Raw genomic sequence first — 12081 nt, forward strand, 5'->3', positions numbered from 1 at the left:
AAGAGAGGGACAGAGAGGGGGGCTGGAGAAAATACAGAGAGTCCTTCATTAAAAATGAATGAATCCACAAGACACTAGGGAACCTGCAGGGCCTCCATAGCTCACCTCTGCAGGTGAGAGCAGATACACTTGACCCAAATGGTGTTTAGTGCCAAAGTTCAGCACTCACACATGTTGGTGCCTTCGGACCAAACATAACACACATTCCTCCTGTGGAGTCAAGTCAAGGCAAAGGCTCAAAAAGATGCAAAGTTGAAAGTGTTTCAAGCTTAACAAAAATATTGGCGCTAAAGATGCAAGACCCCACTAAGTTTGTTTTTTGTATTTGATGCTATAAACATGGGCAGAAACATCATGATTACTAATGCAGAACTTCTTATCAGGGATGTTTGTTCTCCATTTCAGGACAGTGGGAGGACGTGGGGACGTGTCGACCATCTTTATATACAGTCTATGATGTATTTTTGCTTCGTACACCTGCTATCCACCCAAACCAAATGTAATGGTTCATTCATCCAAACACAATATAATCCAGGCAGTTATTACATATCCCGACAGACCAATTAAGTGTTAAATGTAATTTCTAGGAGACATCACTTAACAATCAGAAGATTCACCACCGAGAAAGACTGGAGACATTTCTTACATGTCCCGACACAAACTGTCACGCCACTTGACTCTCACTATTCACTTTTCCTCGTAAAAAATGTACCACAGGACCAGAAACACTTACAGTGGTGAATTTCTGCTCTCAGGTCGCGTGTGTGTACACAGCGCCTCTCTTTGTGTTCACGTTTGTGTGTGTGCCAACTGTGTGTCTGCTTGCAGCTTCGATATCTCTCCCATTGGCAGCTGTGATGTGAAAGGCTGCTTTGATCCTGTTAGAATCAAACCGCATCTCCAGAGTTCCTCTGCTGCTGCTGCTGCTCTGAACAAATAGCCCAAAAGACAGAGACAAACAGAGGGAGAGGAAGAGAGGGAGGGGAAGAATGCAGGATTCCTATTGGCCGATCCAGGCCACTAGATGTTTCAGTTGAATAGCAGATACCTGCTGAAATCTGTCCTGTGGCATTTGAGCTTCCAACAGTATAATCATACTCAAATGCAAGCCTTTTAAGCATACACATATCCGGACAGCAATCTAAAGCACACAACGTTCAGTATCGGAGTCTTTAGCAGAAACAGGTCAACAGCAAAGATGGTGAAAGAGTCTCGGAAGCTTGTTTAATGATTATTGGAAAACAAATATCCAATAATCTACATGATTAATGCTTTATTTCAGTGCATGGAAATGGCAACATTGTCCCCTTCCTGTCTCATTTTGATTGTACATAACACCATAAACCACGACAATTAGTGTCTCCAATGCAGATGTTTTGATTAGGGCTGCGGCGGTATATGTATAAAGTATTTTGACAGCTTCTGGAAGCATTGGGAAAAAAGAAAGAGCACATTTATCTGTGTTGGATCGGTACATCAATTCTCTGCACTGATGCCCATCCCACCATTCTTGGCATTTCTGATAATGGCATCGGCAGAGGAACCCCTATAGTCTCTGATTATGACAAATGATGAAACTTTGTAAGTTTAATAAAAGGAAATTAGGAATTTCTTGATTCAGTTTTCACATTCTATGTTGTTGAAGAGCTAAGGTAATACAAATATGCTCGACCTTCCCTCACTGCAGTTTCACTGTCACCCATGGGGCCCGAGAACACAAGCACTAAGGGAACTGGTCAGCATCAACCTGCTACTTCAGGGGCCAAGGGGGTGCAGACTTAATAACATCAGATGATTTTACACAAATGAGCTCAAACAGCCCTCCTCGCTCAGGTGGGAAATCATGACTGAACAAGGTGAGCGGGGTGCAGCGAGCTCTGCAGCAACGCTCTGGCTGAGCCTCGTTTAAAGAGCTGAAAAATGGGCGAGGAGGTGCAAAGAGACAGATGCCCGGAGCTGCAGGCAGCCATTGATATGCAGCAGAGTGAGAAAGAGAGAGAGGACGCAATAAGGGTGTGTACACTCTGTCTGACAGTCCCTCAGAACCACAGTGGTACAGGGGGAGTGGAATACTGACATTAGCATATTCTGATAATTGTTATTCATTTACACTGGCTGCATCTCCCAGAACATTTTAAACCACTTGTGAGACAAGTGTGTTTTATTTCTCCGCATGCACGCTCCAAAAACAACTTCTCAGAACCACAGTCGTATATTAAGAAACATTTTAGGAATCAAACTACTTAACATAGCGTTTAGAGACTTTTAATGGTTAATTACCAATTTCCTGAATCAGTGTTTCACAATCTAGGAGTCTGCTAACCAGCTAGCTCTCGCCCCAAAGGCCCCTCTCATCACTCTCTGGTAACAGATATCTGTAGATCCAGTCTGTGCTGAAGAAGTCATGGTGCTCAGATGATATTACACTATTATCATCTTGTAAAAGAAGTTATAGCTGAAGCTCTCGACAAGCGACCATCACCACCACCTGCTTCCGGCAACAAACCACATTTACGGCGTCAGTGAAAAGTAACATATAGCACCTTTAAAGTAGTCCACATGAATGAATGTGACTGCTGTTCCGGTCCCAGCCTCAGGCCCCATTATCTTCTCGACTTCCTGCTGACTAATGGTAAATGGACTGAATTTATATAGCGCCTTTCTCGTCTTATCTACCACTAAAAGCCCTTTACAGTACAAGTCACATTCATCCATTCACACGCACATTCATAAAGTGCCCCATACACATTATTTTTCTATGACAGACCAGTCTTGCCATAGGAGGCTTTGGAATGTGGACCGTAGGAGCCAGAGATTGAACCATCGATAATTAATAGATCTAAGATGAAATCCGCGATAGAGATGTCAACATCCCTTAACTTGATACAGGACGAGGGAACCAGCTGCCGGCGCTGCAGGCGTTCACAATTAACAGTAAAACACATCTTTTATTTTAAACCAGACCAAATTATCATGCTTAGTAGACACTTTGTTTGCTATAACTATTGGGTAAAACACAACATTTCTCCTTTATAAAAGAGGGTTCTTGGGTTGCCATCCAAAGAATGTGCAATGCTATATGAAAATCCTGCAGTTCCAATATCTTATTCCTTCCATGCTGCAGAGAGTTCAGCAGCTCGGACAGTGAGATCTGCCTGAGGGCGGCACAAGGGCACAAGAGAGGGAGGGAATAAGAAGGATGAAGTTAGAGGAGGGGAAGAAACATAGATATACACAGAGCATCGTAGAGAGTAAAACACACTAAAGTTATTTCTTAATTAGAAAGCAGTTCCACTTTAATGATCAGCCAATTTGGTAGTTCATAACCTCACCGGTATAAAAGACACAACTCGCTGCGCTAGAGGGCATCTCACCGTGTTTTTTTATCGATCACATCTGCAAAAGCAGACGCTGTAGCCCGGAGCCAATCGAGTGGTGAGGGGAGGTTTCGTGGGGGAATAGAGATTCAACATGAGCATTACAATTTCTGTTTGAGTAAATCGGTGATCAGTGGTTTCTGAGAACACATGGCCTCTCCGGAGTAAATGTTTGTGAGTGGATTAAAGGTCATGACCTCCAATGCCGTGATTGAAACATAACTGATGCATGTGCTTCAGCTGCAGAAATGCAGCTAAGCCTGAATAAATCTAGGTCTAGGTAAATTTGGCTTTTTGACTATTGTTTTCACCCCGATTCCCTTTTTATAACCTGAGGATTGTGTTGTTGCTACATGATGTGATTCACAACAAGAAGTGATGCAAGGAGAGCTGGTTATGTTTCCAGTAGTGTGTGATTAGGAGATATTTTGAGTGTTTGCCCATGCAGATAGTGCAACAATCAAATTGCCAGGGCCAAGTTGTTGTTGGAATTGTAATTTATGCCCCTGATGGACTGTATGGATTGCACCATTACTTTCAGATAATAGATATCAATTAAGAAGTGTTATCACTAACAGAGAATAAAGTGTAGCTGTGCAAAACAAAATGAGATTTTGACCTCAGAGTGCAATACACAATATAATAACTCAGTAGAGCGTATACGTCCTTCAATAACCAACAGTTCCCGTAAATTCAATCAAGCTGCACCAAATTGCTCAAACTCATAGACATCAGTTAAATATGTCTGATTTGTTTTATCAAGATTCATGACCCTAACCCAAGAAAGTAAAAATCCCAAATCCGAGATCTGTCCTTTTGTCCAGATGCATGCTTAAGTACAAAGAGCTCTTCCCTGACTCACAACCCATCCTGCCTCCAAACTTCGTGGAACTCCCGACACAAACAGACAAACAAACAGAAACCAACAAACAACGGATAGGGCTTAGAATAAACCTTCTTGTCATAAGTTGTCACCTGCATCTTACTTCACTCTGTGGCAAACACTGTCTGTCTCCAATCCCACTAACCCACAATAAAAACAACAGGAGCTTTAGCTGCTGTTCTGATCCACCAGCCAACTTACTGCATAAACCGATTTAGGAATCATGAGATTTCCAATCACCTCGGTGCTGCAGCCTGCTGTGTGAGCACGGTGAGACACAAATGACCCCATTCAAGTGGCGTGACGGCCAGTGTACTGTACACCATCATGAGCCGTGTGACATGGGTTACGTGCAGGTTCGTCACAGAAAATACAGACAAGTTCACAACTGGACCTGAAGTGCTGCTCAGATCAGAGGTGTAACTGATTCATTCAAACACACACACACACACAGAAGAGGAGGCCTGTGAGCTGGAGGGCGACCAGTGTAATCAGAGACACATTAATGACTCAGAGCAATCACAGCTGAATAACACACAGCGGTACTTCCAACGACTGACAGGGATGAAAACACTCACAGGAGGAAACCTACAAGGTTCTTTTTGTGTACGTGTTAGTCTGCGTGTGCGTCTGTGTCCACTCACATATTTACCTGGATAGCAGTGATTTATCACCAACTATAGAACCTCATCCCCTACAGAGAAAAAAGGTTTCACAGACGGAGCGGTCACACAATGGGGAGCAGTTACGGCAGTCACACACACACACACACACACACACACACACACACACACACACACACACACACACACACACACACACACACACACACACACACACACACACACACACACACACACACACACACACACACACACACACACACACACACACACACACACACACACACACACACACACACACACACTACACTCTGCGATGGCTTCGAGGCTGGAAAATTCTGCAGTCATTAGCTTTACAGGAAACTCTGCATTAGTTAAAATTATCTTTAAGTATTTACATTGATTGCAAACTCAGGACCATGTGGAGGTGCCTGAACCACCACTGAGATCTGTTTGCAAAATTCTACATTTCCTTTGCATATCACCATCAAGTGCTACAATCGACTTGCGGCTCCTTTATTGGGCCGGCCTTGATGTGAGACAACGCAGCGAATGGAGAATCTGTAGAAGTTGAGATGGAAGGAGAGAGGATGATTAGTGGCTCTCCCTCCTCCGCCTGCAGCTTGGTTCAGCTGCACGTGAACGTCCTCGAAGCTGGTTCAATTTATGAAAAGCTTCCTGCCAGTGTAGAAATGTTCAGACGCCCAATGTACTCAACTTCGCGTGCTCATTAGACAGAAACAGTGCTTTGAGAAGCCCGAGCACGCCACATGTGTGTATTAAGTATGGCTGCACACATCAAATTGAGCGGTTAGCACTGTTGCCTAACAGGAAGGAGGTTCCTTGTTCGGATCCCGGTGCAGCCGAGCTTGTTCTGTGTGGAGTTCAAGTTCTCACAGTTTCTGTGTGTTTTTCTCCGTGGTCTCCAGCTTCCTCCGTGCAAGTGCAAGTTGGAGTTAGGTCAATTGGAAGATCTAAATTGACCAGAGGTGTGAGTGTGACTGGTTGGTTGTCTCTATATAGCTGTATGAACTGTACTCTGTCCTTACACAAACGTCTGAGTGCAGAGTCTCCTGCAGCGTAGTTGAGCGTTTAACTTCGAGAAAGTCCAGACATAATTTGTGTGGACTTTCCCTGGAGTCCATGTCTGAAAATAGGTTATGTTGGCTCTGCGATGCACTTGTGACCGGTCCGGGGTGCACCTAGCTACAGCCCCCTTGCAAGCCTCAAAGGACAAGCGCTGTAGATAATGCAAGGATGGATGGACAAAAACTTTATTTGCCTCTAGTGTTGTTTTGAGCGCTTCACTACAAATAAACAGCATGGCCGGGAGACAAATGAGCAGTGAGACTTCCGTTCTTTAAGTCCTCTGAGTCTTGAAGCCTTGCCGTTTTGGCTCGCTGCTGAAACCACAAAGGAATTGTTCCTACATTTCCTTTGTGGTCCCCCCCCCCCCCCCAGCATAGCTGCTAATAAAAACCCAGGGAAAAACGGAGCAAACAAGGAGCTAAGGACACAGACAGAGACATGTAAATGCCTCATTAAAACCGAAAAAGTCAGTGATGGTGTACACACGTTTCATCTGCAGCCCCGGTGCTGTGGGGCACACCTTTCCTGTCTAAGACAAGGCTTGCTCACCGCACTGATAAAAATACCCCCGCAAGGAGGACAGGAAAAGATAACACTGTGACTCTCTGCCTCTCCTAGCCCCAGGTGCTCGTCTCGCAGCAGCAGGCAAGTTCGAGAAGTTTACAGCAGCGGTGTCTTCAAAGACACACAGACTGCTGCTGCTATTGTTGTGGGGAATTTTCGAATTTTAATATTAAAAAAGAAATTAGATATTAGAAATTAATATTCACGAACATGAAATAAACAAAGAAACCAGACAAACACGACTAAATCCAAACTTGTCTATTATAAGACAAGGGCAGGTGAACGGGATCGAAGCAGAGAGGCAGGACTTTGGCTTTATCGGAACATCAATTTAATAGTTATGGGATCAACTTTTCTTGAAAGCTCTGGGAATTTCACTGCAGCAGCTTTAAACTTTATAAACAATAAAACAGCAGGACAAGGTTAGTGATAAATCACCTACAATATTAACCAGTTAAATCCAGAGAACAATATCATTTTCTATATACTTGATATGCAATAAATATGCCATAGCCTCTGATGCACACTTAGCTAGATTAAAATGTTTCTAATTTTATATCATATAAAGAGAGGATTTACATGCTCAGACCCGAAGTGGTGTCTCTCTGTGGCTGTGAACGATGCTGATCACCTGGATTATGTCTTACACTGAACACCCTGACAACCTGTCTGCTGATATCTGAATCCTCTCTGCGCCGTTCGCCTCTGCTTACACATCAGAAATCAAACGGCACAACTCCTGCATTCACTGCTTCTGCGAAAAAGACGGAGGCTGCTACTTGTAACAGTAAGTGGATGTGGCAGCCGTGTGATATCCTTAAATGTGTGAGTGTGTTTTTTTGCTGTTACCGCTGCAGCAGGAGATTGTGTGCGTGCATGTTTGCTCGTTTCCTGAAGCCCCCGAGCCAACCACCTTCTGCTCGGCCTTTACAGCAGCCCCGTCGGAAAGAACCAAATAATTATATGTTGGTGTGCAGCCGTCCGTCAGTGGCGGTGGTTAGACCATCCTGTCAGTGCAAGAGATGAACTCACACTTAAATACGACAGACGGTTAATGTCGCACTAAAACTGCAGCAGTGTGTGATTGTGTGCATGTGTGAGTTTGAGTGGATAAAGAGGTAGGTGTGGCTCCGTGCTTGTGTTTGCACAGCACACACACACACTAAACCCTCAGGATAATGATGTACTTCCATGCATGAAGAATTAGATGCACTGGTTAAAATATAATTAATATCAATATTGATATAAAAAGGTATTTAACTAGTAAAAATGTCATTCCATGGAATTAAATTAAACCTGGACGGTTGTGTGGTATTGTGTGCACCCACAGTTACAATGTTCCTGTGCTTGTGTATTTACATCCAGTAGAGTATAGGTCTGCGGCAGATGCCATAATCTCCCTGCAGTCATACATTAGGACGAGATTATGAAAGCCATAAAGTGGTAAGAGCAGTTTATCACTTGGGTGTATTGCCACTCATGCGCACATACACGAACACACACGCACACACACACACACACACAGTCTATACTACAGCCTTAGGACTATATAGGGAGGCACCCGGCAATCCATTTCTGCAGATTAAGCACGGAGAGGTGCGGTAGCTCAAATGTAAATGTGATGGGGAAAATGGAGACTTCATCAGGTATAGAGAGACAGTGGGGGGCGTAAAAGAGGGAGGGAGAGCGAGAATATAAAAAGACGATGGGGACCGAGGGAAAAAAGAAGACAGAGACAGAGAAGGGGGAATAAAGCAGCAGGATGAAAAATGCAATTTTAGAATCGAGAACAAGAAGAAAAGTGAACAGCATTTTCTTTGCCAGATAATTGGGACAGGTACCGTCTCCTCTGTCGTTCCCTGTCACCCCCCCTCACTGTCAACCTTCATCTGTCTTCATCTCCTGTAGCTCCCCTTCAAAATTCTCCACAATGCTTTGAATGTAAAGCCAAAGCAGAAAATAATTACTCTTTATTTTTCATTAAATATGATGACTGGCATGTTGTATCTGTGTGTGTGTGCTTTTGTGTGCGTGTGTCAACACATTTCGTGCTGAAGTGTATACCGTTTGTCGACCATTGGCTGAAGATGCTATTTATCTCAACAGACTGCAAATGGTCATGCTTGTTGTTCAGGTGGCAAAGCAGTGTTCTGTGTGTGTGTGTGTGTGTGTGTGTGTGTGTGTGTGCGTGTGAATGTGTATGTGCATGTTTTACAGGAAAAGAGAGGTGTTAGGAAAAAGCTGCTGAATCACTTTTCTCTTCATATACCATCTGTTATCAACATTTAGACACATCATACCCACAGTTCTCTTCACTAACTAAAACGTTGACTATTCAAAAGTGCTACAGCTGCTGCGCCCAGTAATTACGCAATATATAATCAATGCACGTTCCCGCATCTCTTTTTGCAAATGTGTCCAAAAGGATCTTGAAAGACACACACACACACACATATGTGTATATTCTTATATGCATCCATCCATGCGCGAGTGTCTGACTTTAGTCACGGTGTGTCCATGTGTGTGATTATTACAAATGCTTTCCCTCAATGCATCATACTTGTGAGTAAAATACTGATGGACAGCCGGCGAGAGCATTAGGCGTTCTGTTCCCTCGTGAGCTCATGTCGCATTTAGATTCAGTAAAATCCCTTCAAACATTGACAAAACACGTTACAAATGACACAGGAAATTGTCTTTAACTTGTTATTGCCAAACTTGATATTGATCGATTTTGTTTAAGATTTCATGTATTCTCTTTTTACAATTAAGACAAAAGTGACAAATTAATTTGCATTCTATTTACTGCACAATGACTCGCCTTTAAACAGATCCTTCTGTTCATGAGAGCCTCGCTCCTCGCCGGAGTTATTTTCCATCACTCAATCTTCCAACTGTTCAGCATTAAGCAGCCATGCTCTCCAACAGTTGACTAATTATTATTAAACAATGATCTGTATAAATAGTTTCTTCTGTGCAAGCTGTAAATCACTGTTCCAAATGACATGACTCCACCCTGAGAGTGTAATTCATGCTAAAACCAGATTTAAGCCTGTTTAATGCCCTAATGAAAGTGCTGTATTTATACGTGGCTGGTAGTCAGCTGTGTTGTGACATCAGGCCCATCTGTGACTCAGTCTAAACCCCTAATGAGAACATTACACACACACACACACACACACACACACGCAGGGAAAAGATGGCGAGAGAGGAGTGACATGGAGTGAGATGATCGATGCAAACCTTGCCGTCTCTTTTGACTGCCATCATCCCTCTCCTTCCCACCTCCTCCTGCTCCTCTTGTCCCCCGTCTCACACTCCTCCTCCTCCTCCTGGCTGTGGTCTCACACACCAGGACTCTCAGGGCAGCGGGTCTAACTCGATACAACATGCAGCAAAAAATCAATGGAAGACAGAAGGAGACAGAGCGTGGGGGACTGAGCGGAGGAAAATAGGGCCAAGTGGAGGGGCAACACATTTTTGTACAGCACAGTCGGGCCCTGCGGTCCTGCCAACCTCCATCTTGAGGTGCACAAACAGGCGGAAACTCCAAAAAAACACCACCTACACATCTGCATTTCTAACCCAATGCCCTCTTTAAATGATACTTCAGTCTAAATATCATGACAAAGGTATCAAATTACACCTATGGACCTGCAGAGTATTATATAATACCTTTTGGAAGACATTCTTCTGTAATAGCAGAAGCTCTGGCGGGAAATAACATAATTGATTGACTATAAGCAATTCAAATGCCACATAACATTCAAATGTATATGCATCACATCCAATAGTCTGAATTCAATGAGCCATGAATCCACAACAGCCTGACACACACACTCCAGTGTCATAGTATTTCCAACACCCCACCCTTACTGCTCAGACAGAGAGAAGCTCAATATTCATCCAATGGCGAGTCGCACTAGAGCCATTCCAAAGGATTTGGACAGACATGCATTTATAAACACATTCATTTGAAAACACAACCAGCTGAAATATATTCCCCTGCCTCGTTCCGCTCTTCAGATTGTTTTGTCTTGTTCTATTAATGATTCATGTCCTGGTTCCCTTCTTTTTCTTGTATCTCTAAAAACTGTACTATTTGCTTTAGAAGCAGAATCAAATAAATACAAAAATTGAGTAAACAAACAATTCCCATTAGACATAGGAGTTGTAGTCCAAAAATAAAAAATAAAAACCTGACGGATGCCTAATTATTCATCTCCCTACTTCCCACTGTTTCTCCATCTCTTTGCAGCAGTGTGTATATATATTCTCTTTTAATATGTTTCACTCAATTCAACCTTCTTCTCATTATCGTCTCCCTTAATGGACCCGCAGCGTCTCCCTCCTTTGCGGATACAAACAGCAGTATTGTTAAAAAAGACTGGAAAATAGAGCTGAAAACAATTTCAAATGAGTACAGAGTTGGATGTTATAGACCAAATCCTCAAACACCCATAAAACATCCATCCTTGCCACACTGACTCCATCAAAGTCGTCCTTTCCCTCTCATTCATTCATTCACTTTTCCCCTCACATCTGTCTCCTACAGTTCACATATTCCGAAAACCTGATCTGTTCTCAATCCCTTCTCTCCTCCCCATATTTATTTTCCCATACCACACTACCCCCCCCCCCTTTCACTGCCCTTCCATCAACCAACTCACAGCTTCATCCCGTATCTCTCTCATCCCCATTCATTCCTCTGCTATTACGCGTATCTCTCCAGCGTTCAATGCCAATGTGCCTGTGTGAAATCACTGACCTGCCCTTCTGGCATGCACAGCAGAGCCACGCTTTGTCCCTCTTGTTGTAGGTGCAGCAGGTCTTGCAGACGTTGTACTGGCAGTCCAGGCACTGGCGCTTGGGGTTGATCAGGAAGGTGAAGGGCGCACAGCAGCGGATGCAGCAGTGCTCGTTGAAACGGTGCTGCTTGGAGAGGATGGAGCATCTGCTGCCTTCCTCCGCCAGCTCCTGCTTCATCTCGCTGAGACCGGGAGAGAGAGAGAGAGAGAGAGGGGGGGGGGGGGGGGGGGAGGGAGAGGGAGGGGGGGGAGAGAGAGAGAGAGAGAGATAGGACAGGAGGGGGAGGGGGAGGCAGAGTGAAAGGGTGGTGAGCGTCTGGTCGAGAGGTAGAAATGTGCAAAAACGTCGGAAAACGTTGATGTGGAATAATTGAAGAAGCTGTGGCAAATGAAAAATTAAAAGGAGGGGGTGGGGGCGGTAATAAAACAAGAAAGGGGGGAGGGCAGAGGGGGGTCATGGGTTTCGTGAAAACACTTCCTCTCTCTCTTTCCCTCCTTCTCCATCTCTCTCTCTGTCTCTTACGACGATGCTGTGGAATTAATGTGATGGCTGGCATTTCAATTTGGGAGGACCCGTCATGCCTTGTTTGCCTACATCAGTCAAAACACAGCTGAGGAGAGGACGGCATGCTCGTCTCCTGCATCCTCCATTTGAACAAGCACGAGCATCTCCGCTGATTAAGATTATGATGATATGGATAAGAAATTGGCAGAAGTTGAAGGTTGCCTGCGGGAAG

The 12081-nt window shown here is 44.1% G+C and overlaps 1 protein-coding gene across 1 annotated transcript in view; it reads right to left on the reverse strand.

The window, feature by feature from the left end:
- Window positions 1–11525, reverse strand: part of myripb (myosin VIIA and Rab interacting protein b) — a 53342-nt gene extending 41817 nt beyond the window's left edge. Inside the window, exon 1 of the mRNA XM_062379036.1 lies at window positions 11305–11525. Coding sequence (XP_062235020.1) covers window positions 11305–11522 — 218 coding nt within the window. The 5' untranslated portion in view covers window positions 11523–11525. The remainder of the gene's footprint in view (window positions 1–11304) is intronic.
- Between the last annotated feature and the right edge of the window lie 556 nt (window positions 11526–12081).

Source organism: Platichthys flesus, chromosome 21 (genome assembly GCF_949316205.1).
Source record: "Platichthys flesus chromosome 21, fPlaFle2.1, whole genome shotgun sequence".
Taxonomy (NCBI): Eukaryota; Metazoa; Chordata; class Actinopteri; order Pleuronectiformes; family Pleuronectidae; genus Platichthys; species Platichthys flesus.